At 34.6% G+C, this 19,684-nt stretch overlaps 1 protein-coding gene across 1 annotated transcript in view; it reads right to left on the bottom strand.

Moving 5' to 3' along the window:
* LOC126827191 (voltage-dependent calcium channel subunit alpha-2/delta-3) overlaps positions 1–19,684 on the bottom strand; it is a 109,575-nt gene that overhangs the window by 61,689 nt on the left and 28,202 nt on the right. The window contains exon 2 of the mRNA XM_056102287.1: positions 10,373–10,454. Within this exon, the coding sequence (XP_055958262.1) occupies positions 10,373–10,454 (82 nt within the window). The remainder of the gene's footprint in view (positions 1–10,372; positions 10,455–19,684) is intronic.

Here is a 19,684-nt window from a genome sequence, read left to right as displayed (position 1 = left end):
TCCACTTCCACAATAGGTCTACCTCAAACGTCTGCAGCAGAGAAAAAATTTGACAGCGTAAAATTTAAGTGCATTAGGAATAGGGATGAATCGAAATTTTCAAATCCTTGCTTAAGTTATCAATTTGTAAATTGTAACATTACATGTATGTATTTATAGTGAAAGTAAAAATGATAAATTATTATTAATTTTGTTTTATGGAAAAAATATATGGGTTAATAAGTTAAAATGAAAAACTGGCGGATGAAAAATGGAACCCGGAGTGAGCACTGGAAGGCACTGTGCTTTAATCAGATTGGCATTACATTTGCATTAGAGTGACTTTTTTTATGAATGAATCACCTACGTGGAAAGCAGACTGATGAAAGAAATCTAAAGTAAAATTGTGTTGTACAGTTTTAAGATGAGTTATAGGTTATGGGAGTAAACTGAGTAATAGATAAATGGGCACTTCATATAAAAATCGAAATAGGTTGCATTCAATTTGAAATAAATAATGGAATTCTTATAAAATAAAAATCAATCAAAGCGTTTAATTTCTGTTGTTTAAATATATAGAAAGTATGTAATATGAGATTAAATCAACAATGGGTTATTATCAAGTTGCCAATGGATAGGGATATGAAAACATTGATATATTTAGTCATTCAATACCAAACTAACTAACTAAATGAAACCAGTTTCACAATCGATACACTCACATCCCATGAATAAATGATGGCTGCAATCGTTTTATCTTGAACAAATATTTTGAAATATTGGATACCCCGATGTAGTTTAAACAATTTCTTTCATGTTATTTGGTGACAAAATATATACATTGTACAATACGTTGCAAAAGAGCTGTGACAGAAAAGAACCGTCGATGATACAGTGATGGAAATGAACAGATCTATTATAATAATAAGCAGCAAGGTCTCTATTGATGATTTTGAATAGTCTACAAAGCTTGCCGTCTGTCAAAGCAATATATATGTATATATATATATAACTAATCCCTAGAGTCTGTCTCCATACACAGTCAATTTACCATTCCCAACAGTTCTTAATGTTCCTAATGCTTCAGCCGTGATGTTAAAGATCTATCATGTAGATCTGTATATATACATGATAGATCTATAACATCACAATTCGATTTTTTTTTTAACCAAGCTCCAGAATTTATATTTATCATTGCATTTAAATGATATAATTATTTAAATTAAGCGACATATATTTTGTTTTGATAATTAATCAATTATTTTAAAGAGATAGTTATGCAATTCAAACTAGTTAAACAACTTATTATACATATATCTTTGTCTCATTGAAACTTAACCAATTTCTTTTGTTTAAATAAGATAATTTAGTCCTTTCAACAAGAAATTAATTTTCAGAAACAAATCATTAATCTATACTAACATTTGTGACTGTTGTTTGTTTGTCTGTCTGTCTATTCAGGGTTAGCGGCTACATTAGGGCTGTCCGAAGGCAGAAATTTGGTGTATAGGGGTTACTCAGACAGGGGAGTAACATAGGCCTGGTGGTGATGGACTACCACTTCTGGTTTCAGAGTTATGCTATTTCTGCTTCATGGCTATAGCCGTGCTATGCCGGGTCAACAGATATAGTACTTTATATTTGTATTCTGATTCATGTTTGAAAGGAGATTTTAAAAAGCATAATCATGTTTGAAACAATGGAAAATATTTTTATCAATGTATTCATGCATAATGCAGTGCTTTTATTCTCTAAAATTAAAGCCAAGTTTTGTTTAGTTTGAATCCTGAGTTTACCGGATTGAATGCAACAACCAATCTGATTAAAATACAGATCTATATTTTGTTTCATTTTTTTATACTTTTGATGGCCTCGCTGTCCAATTATAGTGGGATGTCGTGTCATGGGTCATACAAGCGACTTTTGATCCTATGACGTCAGTCATTCAATTACCATATATTTAATTGTTTTGTATATATTTTTTTTTCAATGGCTGCAAATGTCTACTCACTGTTCTGAACACCACATGATAAGAATGTGACTCAACAGACCATTTTATTGAGCAAAACCCAGCCTGTATGTAATACTTGAACTTTGTTAGCAATGGGAACCAAATTAATGAAATTTAAATAGAAAAAAAACAACATAAGCATACCCTACATTAAAGCTCAATACATTAAGTATTAAAACAATATATTAAGGCTTGTATCATTAAAAGCAGGTAGGGTGGCTGAATGGTTTAGATCATAAGGTCTCCTGTTCACCCTCGCGGGTTTTCTCCCGGTCCCCCAGTTTTCTCCCACTGCTATAGACCCCTACACCAAAGCAAATTTTTGAAATAAAATTGAACCACACATTCGTCTTGAAATGACCTAGTTTGTGTTGAGTGGACGTTAAACTCCAATTCTCCTTCTCTCTGATATAATTTTTAAGGGCAGCAATACTTAGAATACATTGTGGAATAAAGAAAAAAATCATCCAGGGTCCAAGGGAGTTTGGACTCCACTAAATGCCAGACCAACTTACTGAAGATTACAATCAGTGTTTTCATATTAACGTTTTATAGACAAGCGTCTTGATTTGAATTTATCTGCGACAAAGAAGAGTGTTAAGTAATTATATTAAAAATGTATGACTACTTTCTCAGTGATTACATATCTTTGTAGTTTCTGCTATATGGACTGTACATATCACCTTAATTAACCTTTTCATTCTTCGGTAATCAATAATCATTGTGAAGCAGACGCTTTCTATATGAATCCGCTTGCTTTTCATGTTACAGAAGACAAATAGATACTGATCATTTCCTATTTTTCCGCCATTGTTAGATCTTAAGTTTATCATCAAGAGGAAATAAGGTAGTACATTTCATTGCCTTACGCCTCTCAATGTTGTTAATAATTTCCTCAGACATCAATCAAAATATTCTCAATCGCTTTATAACAAGAGACTAATTTCTGTCATTATCATCTTCTTTTTCTCTATTGTTTCCCGGAGGCTATGTTCAGGATAAACCGCAAAAAAAAACAATCGTCAATACTGGAAAAAACATTGAGCTTTAGAATTATTAATGACCTCCAGTGTCTGCTAGCGTGACATCTTATATCTCTCTACAGTTTAATGTCCGGTTTTTCCTAGTAGTTTCCATAATTATCTTCTCTTAAAGGATGTAAATGGTGGAACTCTACTGGCTAATTAATGATGGCTAGTTTAGAAGGATGGATGGGGGAGATTAAGAGTGTATACATAATTGATTACCAAAATACCAGGAAGCTGCAATTACATTCAATTACATAGTATCAGTTCACCGCTAACAATAGAGAGCAAAACGGTGCACTGTCAATTTCCATCGGAGATCAGGTTATAAAAATTAAAGCTGATGCACAAATTGATGGATTCAATTATTTCCCCAAAAATTACTTCAATTATTCTGCGATCTCTATTAAGTCAATTTAGACAAAAGATAACTATAATAATAGAGCTCAGTAGACTTTTAAAAAAGGAAAACTATACCAGAATGAGCAACTCATTATCCTGATTGAGTTAAATAAGCAATTTGAAAAGGTATATTAGATACCAAGACATTAGGCATTGTTGATGACATTGAGACGTTAATGTCTCTTAGTCTCTTAGAAAGAAAATAATGTGTCTGAAGAGAAAAGTTGCAATAATTATTAAATAGTCTATTCAAATTATAAATCTAACAAAAAGTATATATCAAATCATAATTCTGAATTATGGCTCATAATAATATTTTTAAAGCTTAGGGGCAAAGAGGTCCTGGGTCCTCCCCTGAGAAATTCTGTAAAGTTGGGTTGCAGAACTAATGAAATCTGAGGTCTTTTGACTGGTTTCCATTTAAACCTCATCAAATCAGAATGCAACTCGATCACTAGAAACAAGAACTGATTTGATGCACTCTGACATATATACGGGTTGCATCTTAAAGAGTGACCCATTGAACCATCTCACCCCTGAAGGCTGGAAAAGATATATTGACGAAATACATTTCAAAGTACAAGTCAGCAAAACTGTCAGGTTACTTGGTGACTCAGTCAGTAAGGCACTGGCTCGCTAAACTGGACGTTCTGGGTTCAAGTGCAGCATCTAGTTATTTGGATGGAACAAAAAAATAGGTCCCGTGTACATGTTGGCGTACACGTACAAGAACCCTTGACAATTCGAAATAAGAGTAGGGGTTAGCATCACTGTCCAGGCAAATTCCCCCCCACCCCCATCCCGAACCTATATAACAGTATAAAAATTTACCTAATATTGTGTTTCTATGAAAGGTGTAAATTTGAGCTTTTGGATGGTTGCGATAATTAGCTGACGAAATTAAAAGGTTATATTCGGGTCCAGATATTTCCCAGGAAATCACCATTGACACCTCAATTTTCCCTGAGGAAGACCCACTGAGGCTTCCACCCACCAACTAGATATCCCGCATAAGCTACTACTTAAAAGAAATTGATACAGTGGATTTCTTCATCACCATCCAGCTCTTTCATGATCTACTAGCAGTAAGACATAAAGCAATTACACCTTTTCAAAGTGATTCATAAACCAACGAACAAATTGAGGTGGACATGATGATTATTCAACACTTGAAGACAGACCTCGGACTTAAATCAAACCTGACAAGACACTTTTCTTGTTCTTGCTCAATGCGCATATTAGGATCATGTTTCTCGTGGACAAACAGGATTAGGTTCTCTAGAGACAATGTTTTTGTGGCCTCTTGTTTGAGCTTGTTATAAACCATAAACTTCCTACGTGTCGCTATCTGACAGCAGGAGATGGGTAAATTAAGTCTGATCATCTTAGATTAGTGGAAGCAGGAATGTAATAAAACAAGTGAAAACCTTCCACTTTTCTAACATTTTATCTATTTAGGGTAGGAACTGATGGTTTGTTCTGTGTCAGAAATGGAGTTGTAAATTGCACGAGTTAACTAGAAGACAAATCATCTATCCACGCTAAAGTTGTAAAAAGACCATTAGCCAACTTTAGCACCAGGAAGAACTTTGAACACTGACAGGACTTTCCAAACATTAAAATAATATAGACCAGTGGTCCAACTAAAGGAATTATCTTTTCGTAGATTGAGGGAGAGATGAATGGGGTTTAATGTCCATTCAACTCAAACCAGGTAATTTTAGGACTGACATAAAATACATGTATTATTTCAATAATAAGCTTGCTTGTGGGGTCTTTAGTATAAGATTGGGCAGGCAACCCTATCCCCAATCTGTTTCACAGAGAATTACGAGTCTAGAGTAATATCTCTGTCAAAGATGACTGCCTTAACACGTGCCGTCACAGCACGCGGCATCAATCATTGGCTGAATGGTGCATTCATTGTTTACATAAGACATGCTGCCTTTTAGTCATTTTAATACCCATTTACACTAAATAGGAAATAATTTTTACCTACAAATACGTCAAACGCCTTTATTTATTTTTCCAATACATAAAAAAATGTTTTAGAATTTAATTTGTCGCAGGAAAAAAGTTAATATTTCTGGCTCATTAAGTCGCATCGATGTCATCCTTATCAGTGATTGTAGCCGCCTAGCAAAGAATTCACTGCTGATCAGTGTGCCCTATCCCTTGTCCCCTACAAGATTAGGATTGACCAACCTTATGATGTAAAGTGCACACTTTATAGGCCATTCAGACACCCAACCAACAGAGTGAACATATAACCATCAATTTAAAATATATGTCTAAACTACAGCAGAATAAAGGTTTTTCTGAAGAATAATGTTTCTAATATCATAATCTAAGAGCAACACATTTAAAACATACAAATGAATATGAAATTTAGGTCTATAATATTATATTGTCTGCTGGACTGAAACTTTGGTGATAGCAGACATTCAGCAATCACATGAAATTTGTAATTAGAATGAGAGAGAGAGAGAGAGAGAGAGAGAGAGATGGGGTTTAACGTCCACTCTACACAAACTAGGTCATTTCGGGACTAACATATGGTTCAATTTTATTTCCATAATTCCCTTGCGTGTAGGGGTCTTTAGCAGTGTGATAAACCGGAGGACCCAGAGAAAACCCACGAGGTAATTAGAATGAAGTTAAAGGTGGATCCATAAGTAAGGTGTGAGCTCACCAAGAACCAAGAAGGAGGTCCTGGGTTCAATCATGGTGAGGGGGTTGAATGGTCTAGTGGTTTAACGCATGGACGTGTAATCATTAGGTCGGTCATTGTGTCGTTGTTTCGATACCCCACCTTTGAACATGACAAGGCGTAGGGTTGCCTGTCTACCGTTGTGGGTTTTCTCCGGGTCCTCCGGTTTCCTCTCACTGCTACAGAATACTATGCACAAGCAAACTATTTATTAGTCCTGAAATGACCTAGTTTGGACTTAAACACTCTCTCTTTCTCTCTCTCTCTCTCTCTCTCTCTCTCTCTCTCTTCTCTCTCTCTCTCTTTCCAAAATGCAGGACAAGAAAAGGAAAAACATCAAGTCATGCAGGTGCGACCAAAGATAACTTACAGATGTATTATGTAAGATTTACTTAAAGAGGAGACTGTTCTTGCTATAATAGTTCAAAAACTGATTATCAAAGATAGGTTGCCAGGCAACAAAACATATGCCCACAGCAGCTAAATCGTCCGAGCAGTCGACAAGGGATGTCACAACTATTCTTTTGTAGGTAATTGGGGGAATTTAATAGACAATTTCATACAGATGACATTATAATTTTCGTTGTTTGAAGGTTTACAAGGTTCTAAAAACTAAAACAAGGTGTATAAAAATGAATATATTGAAAAATTCAGTCAAATTACTTTATTCTGAGCCAAGTTATGATAATAAACGAAGTCTTAATTATTTGTCCTTTTATTGAGCGATGTCTATTTCAACATTAACCGATTATATGGTGTGGGTGGTCTAATCCACTTTATATCCCAGCCTTCCAATGTGCTAGAGAGTTGATTATGGGCTTGTCATGTAAAACTAGCGGCTGCCAGGCAAGATACCCCCATATTTTGCAAGACATGGATAGAGATCAAGCTAAAAAAAAAAGCAATTTTTCATACAATCAGGGGCCATAATCCAGGAAGTTATGGTCTAAAATGCACAAATATCGACATGGACTTAATATTTGGGATATAAAGATACATATTTAGTTTCATCAAAATCTAATAAAAATTGTAACTTCTAGAGGGTCCACAACCTTGATATACCATGTTATTACACTATTTTTGTGTAAAATGGGCGGCTAATATGTCCGGCAGTTTTGGTCCAATTTTCACGAAATTCAAACTCAACTGACATTACGGTGTAACAGTGATATATTCAAAAGTTTTTTTTAATTGGATAATAATTTTGACCTCTGGAGGGACCACAAGCTAAAAACAGGACTTTTCTTACAATCAGGGGCCATGATTCTGGAAGCTAAGATCCAATATGCATGAATATCAAAAGAAACCAAGATCTTTGGGTTATAACATGCATTTCAACTTACATCAAAATCAGATGAAAATTGTGACCTCTAGAGTGTCCACAAACTAAAAACGTGATTTTTCGTACAATCAGGGGTCATAATCAATAAAGTTTCAATCTGATACATACCAATATCAACAGGAAGCGTGATCTTTTGGTGATAAATGTATATTTCACGTTATAGCAAAATCGGATGAGAAGTGTGACTTGTAGAGCGTCCACAAACAATTTGTGGACGGACAGACGGACGGTTTGACAACAATATATGTCCACATAATAATTTTTATAACATTTGAAGCCAGCAAAAAGACCTGCTATAGGCAGATTTAGCTCTTACATAATGCATTTTTAAGTGAAATATAGAGAAAAAATATGAATAAATCAATGTCTAATGCATTTAAAGAAGATATTTATAATCAGGAAAAAAAAATCGTTGCAAAATTTTTTCTAATGACTCATAGAACTGTTTCTTTTTTACTGTTTGTCGATTTCAAAATGTCATAGCTTGAAAACAAAATGTTCTGTTTATTTTTCTTTATTATGCCATTGTCATAAAATCCATTGTAACACCTTCCATTAGTGGATGTGTTAAAATATTGTAAGTTGTTTGTTGATATCCCACTTATGTGTATTGTATTTTGGGAATCTATTTCCATCGAAGATATTGAAAATAGATTGGATTGCGTTTATATCCAATTGCGCCATTGACAGTGTGCTTGATAATGTGAAACATCAAATTAACGTGATCAGTCAAAACAGTAAAAAGTTAGAAAATGAAAATGTCATTTATCATTGGTTGTCATATGTTGATTGTTAAAGAGCGACGTAATTGAAGCATCAGGATATTTGTTATGTTACTTTCTATTGTTTTTACAATTCATGCCTGAATTCAAAAAGTAAAATGTTATAATATATGCCATACTTTATGTCAGTTTGTATTGACAGATTTCGTTACTACACTAGGACCTCGGGGGGCTTGTTATAACACTGGACTAATAATATGGAGCTGGCTTGGCGCCTGAAATAATCTGTATATAATTCATAAATTTCTATTGGGAAGTAATAACATTTCCAACCTCTATTATCTTGTTGCATTATCCATTGGCCAGTGTTAGGTTATTTAAATAATTTTGCGATGCAAGTTTCATTGGTGCTACCACACTTTTGATTAGGTGGGGGAACAGTTCATATAAAAACTTCGTGGGGCGTCAGATTCTGTCCCAATGACTCCCATTTCTGGTTCTCTCGTTTACAAGAATTTGCTAACAGCAATGACCTCAAATGTCAGGATATTGATTCAATTTTTCAGAATTTTCTCAGGTTGCTCAGTGTTATAGCCACTGCCCCTAAGGTTCACATAAATCTAACAACAAAATCAATAACAATCATCATATTATATGACATGTACTTTATGTCAACTTAAATAAAATTGCTTTCCGGGGAGATAATGATTGGCGACAACTATATAGGCAATACGATCTATGTTCTACCAGGACGCTCAGTGTTACAGCAAGTATTTTGTTGACATTCATTGTGGGGTGGAATTGTGGAATGGCGCCCAAGAATTAGAACCGAACCTCCCCCACCCCCTATTCCCAGCTTCTAGATCTGCTACTGGCCCCAAGAAAACTTGCACCTGTGGTGCTCGGCTCCTGACTGCGTCACTCATATTAGGGGTATGTGCATCGGCCAGTTGCATTTTTGCTAAACACCATCCACCCCCACCCAAACAAAATCGTTATGTACGCCCCTGTGGATTATCATTTCTTTTTTGCTTGTGTGGGTTTATATTATATACAAGTTTTTCTAGCTGAATTACAGAGTAAGGATGTTAAAAATAATACCGAAATGTCAGAGTGTGAATGTGTACACAGAAAACCATTCCAAGATCGAGTTATAGGGTTTGGTAAATGATAAAAAATGTGATCTTTATTTTGGCCTAACCCTTTTTAAAATTACTAGATAGGAAGTACTCATTTCTAACTTTATGGTGTTTTATTTTGCTGCAGCCTTCAACACCAGAAAAAAAAAGATCTTGACTTTTAAGATTACATTACTGATGAAGCAATGATGAAATTTTAAAAGGTAAAACAACAAATTTTCCATCAGCTTAGTTTAATATTCAGCTACATTAAGATAACAACACTTGTATTTTTTATTGATACATATATATATTGTTCAGATTAAGATAAAATATATACACAGCTGTTGTAATTAAATGAAAACATCAAGTAATGAATTTAGAGATTTTCAGATAAGAAAAAAACCCCAGAAACCTATTAAGTGCAGTATTGATTAGGTGGATGCAGTGGGTGTTGGGAATTGAGGACATTTTTTATGAAGAATGTATATTAGAAATAATATTTTTCAGTGGCATTTTCACAGTACACAATTACATATAGAATACAATTACTGAGAATTGTTTTGACTATACTTTATAAAATCTAGGAATTTGAAGCCTTCATGAAACATTGATTAGTAATTGTATGGTATTATACTGCTTATGTTCTGAGAAAAGAATCTGGAGAGAGAGAGAGAGAGAGAGAGAGAGAGAGAGAGAGAGAGTAATTAACATACAGTTAAATTTTATTTTGATAATTCACTTGCATGTAGACTTCTTTAGCTGTGGGAGAAAACCGGAGAAACCAGAGAAAGCCCATGAAGTTGGACAGGTAACTCTTCTCCTTGTCATGTACAAGTGTGTGATCAAACCAACGCAACTTGACTCAATTACAGACCTTATGATCTAAAGCATAACATACTCACACCCCCACACATCGTGGTATATCATATCATCATTCACAGTTCCACAGCAGTTCTGTCAACTCTTAACAGTGGGATCAACCATAAACAATAAGGACTCCCACTGGGTCATCCAGACCAACAAAGATGATAGGAGAAGGGGTTAAAAATATAATACTTACTGCTTCTATATAACCAGCTCCGGTTACTGTATCTGATATACTCAATAAATAATCTGTCAAATTATTTGCCCATTTGTGAACACTAAAAAAAAAATACAAGAAAAAAATCATCAAAAGTTTGTGTGGTTTCAGATTTAACCATGGACCTTATATTATAGGTCCATGATTTAACTTGTTGACATTCACAACTTATAAATGGTATACACTACATTTTAAATAAACAGCCAAGCTTAAATTTAAAGAGATCCTGAGTAGTCGTCAGAAATCAGAAGTCTACCTGCCAGTCTGACAAGGAAAGTGTGACTAGTGATTCAGACGGGACAAAACCAAGGTCCACCCATGTACAACTTAAAGACAGAGGTGGGAAGAAGTCACAGGATCTCAAGTCTGAATCAAGTTCCACATCATTGACTTTAGTACTGAGTTGAGTCGAGTCCCAAATCTTCACAAAGCCCGAGTCCTAAGCTCTTTCAAGTTGTGAGTCGTCACAACTGTGGAGCCCAAGTCGAGTGACAAGTTGGGTCATTGATGCGACTGAAGTCAGACTCGAGTTCTAACCTCTGCTTAAAGAGCATGTGAAAATAAAAACTGATAGAGGAGTATGTAGCAGGGTTCTTAATCCATCTTCAATAGTTTCGCAAGAGGATATTGTAAACTTCAGGAATAGCAAAAATAAACTTTCATTCCCTTTAAAACAAAAAATATTTCTTGATAATTTGTTATGTAGTAGATCCTATTCTGGAAAATTTCTCTGATTGATAACGAATAATAGGTACACCTGCTCAATAATTTCCATATTTAATTAGTGTAACGGCTTTAAGTACATGTCGATAGATACTGAAAGCAAAACGACCATCATAACAACAGTTCAGTGTCTAGACATCCTTTATCTTCTTTATAAAAAGTTATTTTCAAATTAAATTATTATATTTTCTGGTATTCAAGATATCACAATCGTTACATATTTGGCAAACAGATTGAAAAATAATTATGGCGATGACAACATTTTTGTTACCCACACTTTACTACACAGCTTTTGTTTTGGTCAGATTTGTCAGTCTTGACAGGTTTGAAAATTTACCTGTGAGTATTTTAAAGAATTAGAAATTGAATCACAATTATCAAGTCAGTCATACCAAACAGTTTCCATGAAAACACTGCTTTTTGTTTTACAGCTTAAGTTTGTTTGATGTGTATTTCTTGTGTGGGTTTGTTGGGGAGAAACTCAAGCATAGGCGTAGGGGGCCAATCTCAGTTGAGGGGACTGAGGCTATTTGCCTTTGTCACGCCATTTGTATGCCATGTCATTTGTATTCAATAAAACCTTTGCAATTAGAAGAACATAAGGCAGAAACACCTGGCTAAATATATATGAGAAATATTTGAATTTTGCAAAATAAAAACATGGCAAGTCAGACAGCATACAACCGTAGACAAAGACTAGTCATAGAAACAGAATGTCTTAAACTAAATAAAGAACAACACATCTATATGAACTTATCAGCGCATACTCAATTGGGATCATGTGGTTTTTCGCATTTTCTTAGTGTACCTTTCAAAATTCTGCGGCACACTTAGGAAGATCTCGCGGCACACTGGTTGAGAATCACTGGTTTATATAATGCCTCTCAAAGCCTTACATACAAAAAATATATTGTATTATGCAGGAGCCGTATTATGTATTTGAAATAGTATACAATATAACCAGTTAAAGGATTAACTTTCAGAATAAAAGACAGACTGTTTATATTATTGATTATGTATTTTACACACATGTTGCTAAAGTGAATAAAATGGCTATTTATTTAAACCTTGTCAAGATCAATTTATCATATATAATACACGTATATAAATGAAAGCCATTCCGGTAAAAACATTTAAAAGACTAATAAAAAAACTCTTTGGTAGTTTAAATAACCATTGTCATTTCAAGGATTTCCAAAAGAGACGGACGGGCACAAAATTTAAAAGTGTCTTGAATGAAGATTAAGTAACACTCTTTGATGAGGGTGAATGAAAACCAACAAGATTTCTGTAATTAAGTTAGTAAATGGGCACATATGATATCTGATTTGACTCCCGAAATTTTGTTAAAACCATTCTAGCACTTCAGTACAATATATGTTTTAACAAATCTGGATTTGCCTATTTTAAGGAGTCTATATCTCCCCTCCCACAAATTATCTGCAAAAACTCATTTAGACAAATCTGAATTAATATCACTCAAAAGCACTCTGAATAGATCGGTTGACATGCTAATAAGATGTTTTCCGGGAGAGCGGGGATGGTTCGGACACTTTTGGGTTTTTTCACATTTATGCAACTACTAATGCACTTGTCTCAGAACTTAAGAATGGAAAATAGACATTACCTTATTGGCTATATTCAGTCAGTGATACAGCTGTGTAGCTATAAAAGTCTTTGTGTTGGACCAATTTTTGGGGGTGTTAGTAAAATGTCCGGATTTACCCCAATAGCAGGGAGACACCGGTCACCCCTGGAGGGATACTTTGGACAAGTGGAGGACGATTGGACAAAAGCAAATTGAAAAGATTTCTTTCACAGTTTAGTTCTATTTCTTCAAAAAGTTCCTTTAACAATAAAGTTAACACAGTAGTGATAAATTTAAAGCTGAATGTCATCTTTAACTGAGACATATTTTTAACATAGCTGGACGAAAATAAATGAACGTATTCAAAAAGGAATTAACTGATAATTCTAAAGCTTTAAAGCTTCTTGCTATTCTCTATGTATGACATCAATCCGAAATTTACATCGAAAAAGATAATGAATGTTTATTCCGCAAATGACGGACCAAATTTGAAGCAATAACTCATTCCCTTGTTGCTACGGGATAAGGGTTTCGGAAGAATTGTCAGAATTTGATTTAATGGAAGTAAAGCAGTACCCATAATTTCAGTAAACCTCTTATACCCAGCAACTGCCAGTCATCATTCTTTTTTTTTATCAAATCTGACTCTTGGAAATACTGAACTTCTGGGGTAATTCCGGACAGTGTCCGGATGTACCCCAAACCCATAATTCTGATATAAGCAGCCATTATGTTTATTTACAATGAAAATATGATAAATTTCCAATGTATTTCTATTAATTTGCGAAGGAAGTAAGTGGTGACAGCCTACTCCTAAAAGAAATTTGTTAAACACCAAATTAATTTAACAATTTAACTTTAGAAATTTTTTACATGAACTTTGTCAAAAATAGAAAAAAGCTTATCTGCATCTACATTTGAATGTTTATCTCTGCCATGTGTTTTCCATGTTACAAGATGAGATCTTTATTATTATAATAACCAATCAGAAAACGGATAGCATTGTAAAGATTAAAGCTATGGGGGGTGTCCGGACCATCCCAGCGTCCGAACTATCCCCGCTCTCCCCTATGTTTTGTACTTGCAGTCAGATGCAGTCAACAGTTTTAAAATATAAAATATAAATGACACATCTGCTTCCACTCACACTGAAACCTGCATCTTATATCAACATTTGTAACAGTTGACAAGCAAATATTAAAATTAACATGATAATTTCTATTTACTATGTTGACAAGTGTAAATAAAGAGAGGATAAATTTGCCCACACAGTATTTCGGACTAGTTATTATTGCACGAATTCCAATTGTCTTCTTTTTCATGTATGGCTGGTGGACCTTGCTATTTTGTCCAATAGTGATGAGTGGCTAAATTTGCCTTTGGAGTAAGGCACCACCTCTTACAACTGGGAACCTGGCTTGAAAGATTTCAAAGAATTCCAATAGTTCCATACTGGGATTCCAACCCAGTCAGAAGTCTAGAGTGCCCTAACAAGGAAAGCTCAGTCATGAACAGAATAATAACAAATCAACAGTATATTTTTACACGGCAGACAGGGAAAAAATTGCATTCTTTATCGACCCGTCAATTATTAAGGATCAGAACTCCAATTTTGAATTTGTCGGATCGACTTTTTTTCCCAATCTAATTATTCATTATAGATAAGGCTGGGTTCATTGCTATCACCCAGGATCCGTCTGTCTGGAAGGGAGATAAGTTCTATTAAATCATACTTCAATAATGGGCAAAAAAGCCAATTTCGCTGCCGAGATAAATTCCATTGTTTTACAGCAATCTTGAAAAGACGCTTGCAGATTATTTGTTTATAACAGAAAAGCTAAATTGATTACTTTATGAACAGCTGACTGTAGAACCAGATACCATTTCTTTGGCGCAAAGAGAAGGGAAGTTTGCTATGACTATGAGGGACATTTTGTCATGACAGTGGAGCCAGGGCAGGCTTTGGCAGGCTGAAGCTATAGGGAATAAAAAATCTAGGGGGCCTCCAACAAGGTGTATAATATTTTTGACATAAGTCTGTCTTACACATCACTGTATCCTCGGTTTTCCTCAAATGTGTTTAAAACATATTTTAGTAGTACTCCTTTAGTAGTGGGAGTGGGAGACTGGGAGAGGCCTCTTCAGTGGAATAGTCTTGGACCTATCTTCATTTAAATCTGGCACTGGGGGGAGCTATCGGCTGTTATTTCGATTTCCAAACATCTGGAGATTATCTGGTGATTCTTTACATCCCACCAGTGGTTGCTGTGCCCATACAAATGACTAAACGTTTTTCCTTGCAAGGCCATCTATCCTGCATCACTGACAAAGGGAAACCAGACTGATGAACATTCTCAGCCAACACACCGTTATTATAGCCGATACCTCCTGTTAATGAGCCAGCACTACACTCACTGAGCCAGCACCATACCCACTGAGCCACTGAGGAGTTTGTGTTGATGAGGAAATAACAGTCTAACATTCTAACTACGGTTGGACTACTGGAACCTCAGCACTTTTAGTAATGCAGGCATCGGTGAATTCTTGGTTCATGAAACTAATGGGATTTTATATTAATGTGATGTTGAACGAAAATCTTAGAAGCATTATTCTGTGAAATTAAACAATTGTCATTTGACACTCTCCCGATAATGTAGGCTATGTCATTATTAGCCTCAAGTCAGAAGATTTCTTAATAAATGAACTACTCCATGTAAAATATCATCTGAGTTAAGGGAAAAGGTAGGCCTATTTTAAATTCACAGACTTTTAAAATAACATTGTTGAGAAAACTTCAAAAAGAAGGAAAGGGGTATTTTTAGTGCCACTTTTGTAAAGAAAAAAAAATCTATTGGAGTTAAGACTATAGGTCAGTAGCTGTTTGCGTACTAGTATTTTCATTCTTGTAAAGAATTTATCTATTGCCATCTTGATTAGCCTGGAGGAGCAGAAAAGTAGGACATAAACCATTTCATTTATTTATTGGAGTTAAGACTGTTGGTCAGTAGCTGTTTGTGTGCTAGTATTAAAAGATGTTCATTCTTGACAAGACATTATCTATTGGAGTTTAGACTTAAGAGTCTAAGTCAGTAGCCGTTTGAGAATTAGTATTTAAAGATGTTCACTCTTGTAAAGAATTTATCTATTGGAGTTATAAGACTCTTGATCAGTAGCTGTTTGTGTACAGTATTAAAAGAAGTCCATTTTTGTAAAGAATTTATGAGTTGGACCTTGGTCATGCAGTAGCTGTTTGTGTACAAGTATTAAAAGATGTTCATGCATGTAAAGAATTTATCTATCCAAATGGCCATACCACATAAAATTTTAACTGCCAAACATCTGTCCATTGATTGCATTGATCAAATAACACTTATGTCGTGTTGTACATTGTCTCCAGGAAAAAATATAGAATTCTTAAAACATATTAACAATGGGTTGGGAAAAAAAGCAGAAAAAATCAATTCTTATCATGAGTATGCAAGAGTGATTTATGAATATTTAATATTATGATTATCTTCATGTCGATGTAGAAACAAAATGATTCTTTTCATCTATCCAGGAAGGTAAAATGAACGGACAGCTCTGTGGCTCATAAAAATGTTAATGTTCTCATATATTTCAGATTGGAGCCCTTTTTGGTCTTGAATATACATAGTTTTCATGAATTGGTAAATTGGAGGTTTGATAAATAGGATATACTCTAGAAAGCACCATTTATATTTAGTTTTTGAAATATTACCTCGTTTCTAGTGGGGAAAGAACCCTTAGAGGTGGGCCTCTGGGTCCTCGGTTCGTCCCTGACATGAACTTGTGTGGAATTTGTCTGGTCTGCTATATTTTTGATGAAAATTTATTGCATACCTACATGTATTTCTATTTCTAAAAAAAAATATTTAATATTTTTAATTCTATATCGTAGATTCTACAAGCTTTTTGGAATTACCTCAACATTCAAACTTACAAGCAAATATTAATTCTGTTAATTATCTGACTCAAAAATATTTTAACTCCATGTCTAATATCCTCAAATCAAACAAACAAATTCACTTATAACAGAACATGGTAGTGTCTGAGCTTGTATAAATGGAGATTCTTCATGGCAATGAAAACAGGGTTAAGACGTGCCGTAATCGCCAATATTCCCAAACTTTGGTCATTAAGCAGCTGGGGTGAAAGACGTTGAAATAAGCAGGATATATAAGACATATCTGTATTGATTAGACACACGAAGATCATTGGACTGTAATCTGATAAATCAGCTTATTGTTCGTCAAGTGCTACTCTACGTTTGGAGGGTCAAATCTTAATGTCACAATCATACTTGTCATAAAATCTTAGATACAAACAACTTTACTATTGTGGTTATATATCCTAAGAGGAAAACAAATGTGTCCCTAATCCTTCATATGGGACCCAACAAACACTGGTTGACATTATAAAAAAATCTATTAGACAGCTAGTGTAAGCAAGACTCATGACAGTGTCAAAAATACTATACAACTTGGAAGGAGGCCCCCTAAACATTGAGGTCCTGCATGTTGACATGCAACGACTATACAGCTAAAGCAGGTAGATCAATCCTCGTCATTTTTTGGATAAAAATCTTGAAAACCCTGACAAGTACAGTGTTTACAACATTTTCCCAACAAGGACAATAACTCTGCATAAATTCTTTGACCTCTGATCATTAGTTTCAGTGACAAAGGCAATAACTCGACATAAAATCAATACACACTTTAAATTTCAATAGGGTCCATCATTTTTTTTTTAGCCAAACCATCCCAGAAAGTTTTTAAAAAAGGAAAATGAAAAAACCCATTCCATCATTAAATCCAGGGGCAATACCCCTTTAACGTCTTCAGATATATGTTTAATGAAACAATCTTTTATTAAACACTTATGAAATCAATCAAATTGGTAATTCAAACATGACGACCTCATATTTTCATATTAAAAGCAGTTCTACGTATTATATTATCCAACTTTCCTGCAGGCTAGGGAGTTTGAAAGGCTTCGAAATTCCCCAAAACCAATATGGAGTCAATGAAGTGGACAGACATGTATAGAATATTATTGATATTTCATCTCTAGAAATATCAATATCAGTGGTAGACGACCTAAAGTAGTTTCTCAACAACTTCTAAAATAAACACAAAAATATTCAGATTTAGTTGATAAACCTTCAGGAGCCTAAAAAGCAAAACGATTTTTTTTATCTCAACTGCTTGACTATTTTATATTTTTTACTACACTGTTGTCTTTAACGATGACAGATGACTGCTGTCGTCTGCTAATTTATGAACTGTGTATATTTTGCTTGACTGCACAGAACAGAAATGCCATCTTCCGAATGATTGAATTGCCGGAATTGATCTGTTAGTCGATGTATCATTATTGTGAATATGAATGTTGTGGAATTTATAAAATTCTGTAAAGCAGAGTGATACAGGATTATTTCTTTCTTTCCAGCATTAATTACAACACAAGGATCTCAATAATGGATGTTTATTCATTACTTAAAAATGCATTATGTAAGAACTACCACCTTTTGCAATCCTATTTTCTAGTTTCAAAAGTAATATAAATAAGCCAACAGTGAGGCTTATGTCCCCGGCCCAAATCCCAAAATAATTAGATGACACCTATTAATTAATCGCACATTTATTTTTTTCAAAAGTATCAAGCAATCAAACTGATTATCAACTATACACTTAGTTTCAGCACTCTCTATCAGATAGAATCAAAGTTATCTTATCCCAAAGCATCGACCAATGAAATTGCTTAGCTCTGCTTAGCTTTAGCTCGAAATGATAATCATTGAACTCAGTCAAGACATTCACTTAATGAACATCTACATCAAGTTTAAACATTCTACCTCAATTAAAAGCAGAATTGTTATGTTCCAAAGTCTTGATCAATCAAATTGCTTATCGCTCCTTAGCCTAAGCAGAAAAGTCTCATCATCGAACTTAGTCAAGGTAATGATATAATGAATCTATACTCGGAGTTTCATCACTCTCACTTAATTACAACTAAAGTTATCTTGCCCCAAAGCATCAACCAATCAGATTGCTTATCTCTGCTTACCGTAAGCAGACAATGTTTATCAACGAACTCCATCAAGGCAGTCACCTAATTAGGAAGAGAGTTATTGTGTTCCTAAGTCTCGATCAATCAAATTGCTTATCGCTCTGTTTACCCTGAGCAGAAAATGTTTATTATCGAACTTAATCAAGTTAATGATGTGATAAAACTATACACCATGTGTCCTCACTTAATTAGAACTAGAGCTACCGTGTCCCAAAGCATCAATCAATCAAATTGCTTATCTCTGCTTACCCTAAGTAGAAAATTCTCATCTTCAAACTCCATCAAGGCATGCACCTAATAAACACCTACTCCAAGTGTGAACATTCTTGCTCAATTAGAAGGAGAGTTATTGTGTTCCAAAGTCTCGACCAATCAAATTGTTTATCGCTCTGCTTACCCTGAGCAGAAAATGCTCATTATCGAACTTAGTAAAGGTATTGATGTAATAAAACTATACACCAAATTTCATCACTCTCACTTAATTAGAACTTCAGTTATCGTGTCCGAAAGCATCAACCAATTAAATTGCTTATCTCTGCTTACCCTAAGAAGAAAATACTCATCTTCTAACTCCATCAAGGCATTGACGTAATAAACATTTTCACCAAGTTTGAACATTCTAGCTCAATTAGAAAGTGAGTTATTGTGTCCCAAAAAGTGTGACGGACAGACAGACGGACTGACGAACCCATTTTAATAGTCCCCTGCTTTCTTCGAAAGGCGGGGGACAATTATTATTTAGACATTTATTTACAAGCACAAAATCTAACTTGAATGACTTAGATATTGAAAGGATTAGAACCCTCTAGCCATTTAAAATTGATCGATAAAATGAATAAATGAGACTTTGTTTATTATCCTAGCAATGGTACTTGACAATCGAAGACATC

This window comes from Patella vulgata, chromosome 7, assembly GCF_932274485.2.
Source record: "Patella vulgata chromosome 7, xgPatVulg1.2, whole genome shotgun sequence".
Lineage (NCBI taxonomy): Eukaryota > Metazoa > Mollusca > Gastropoda > Patellidae > Patella > Patella vulgata.
This window is presented reverse-complemented; position numbering and strand designations above follow the sequence as displayed.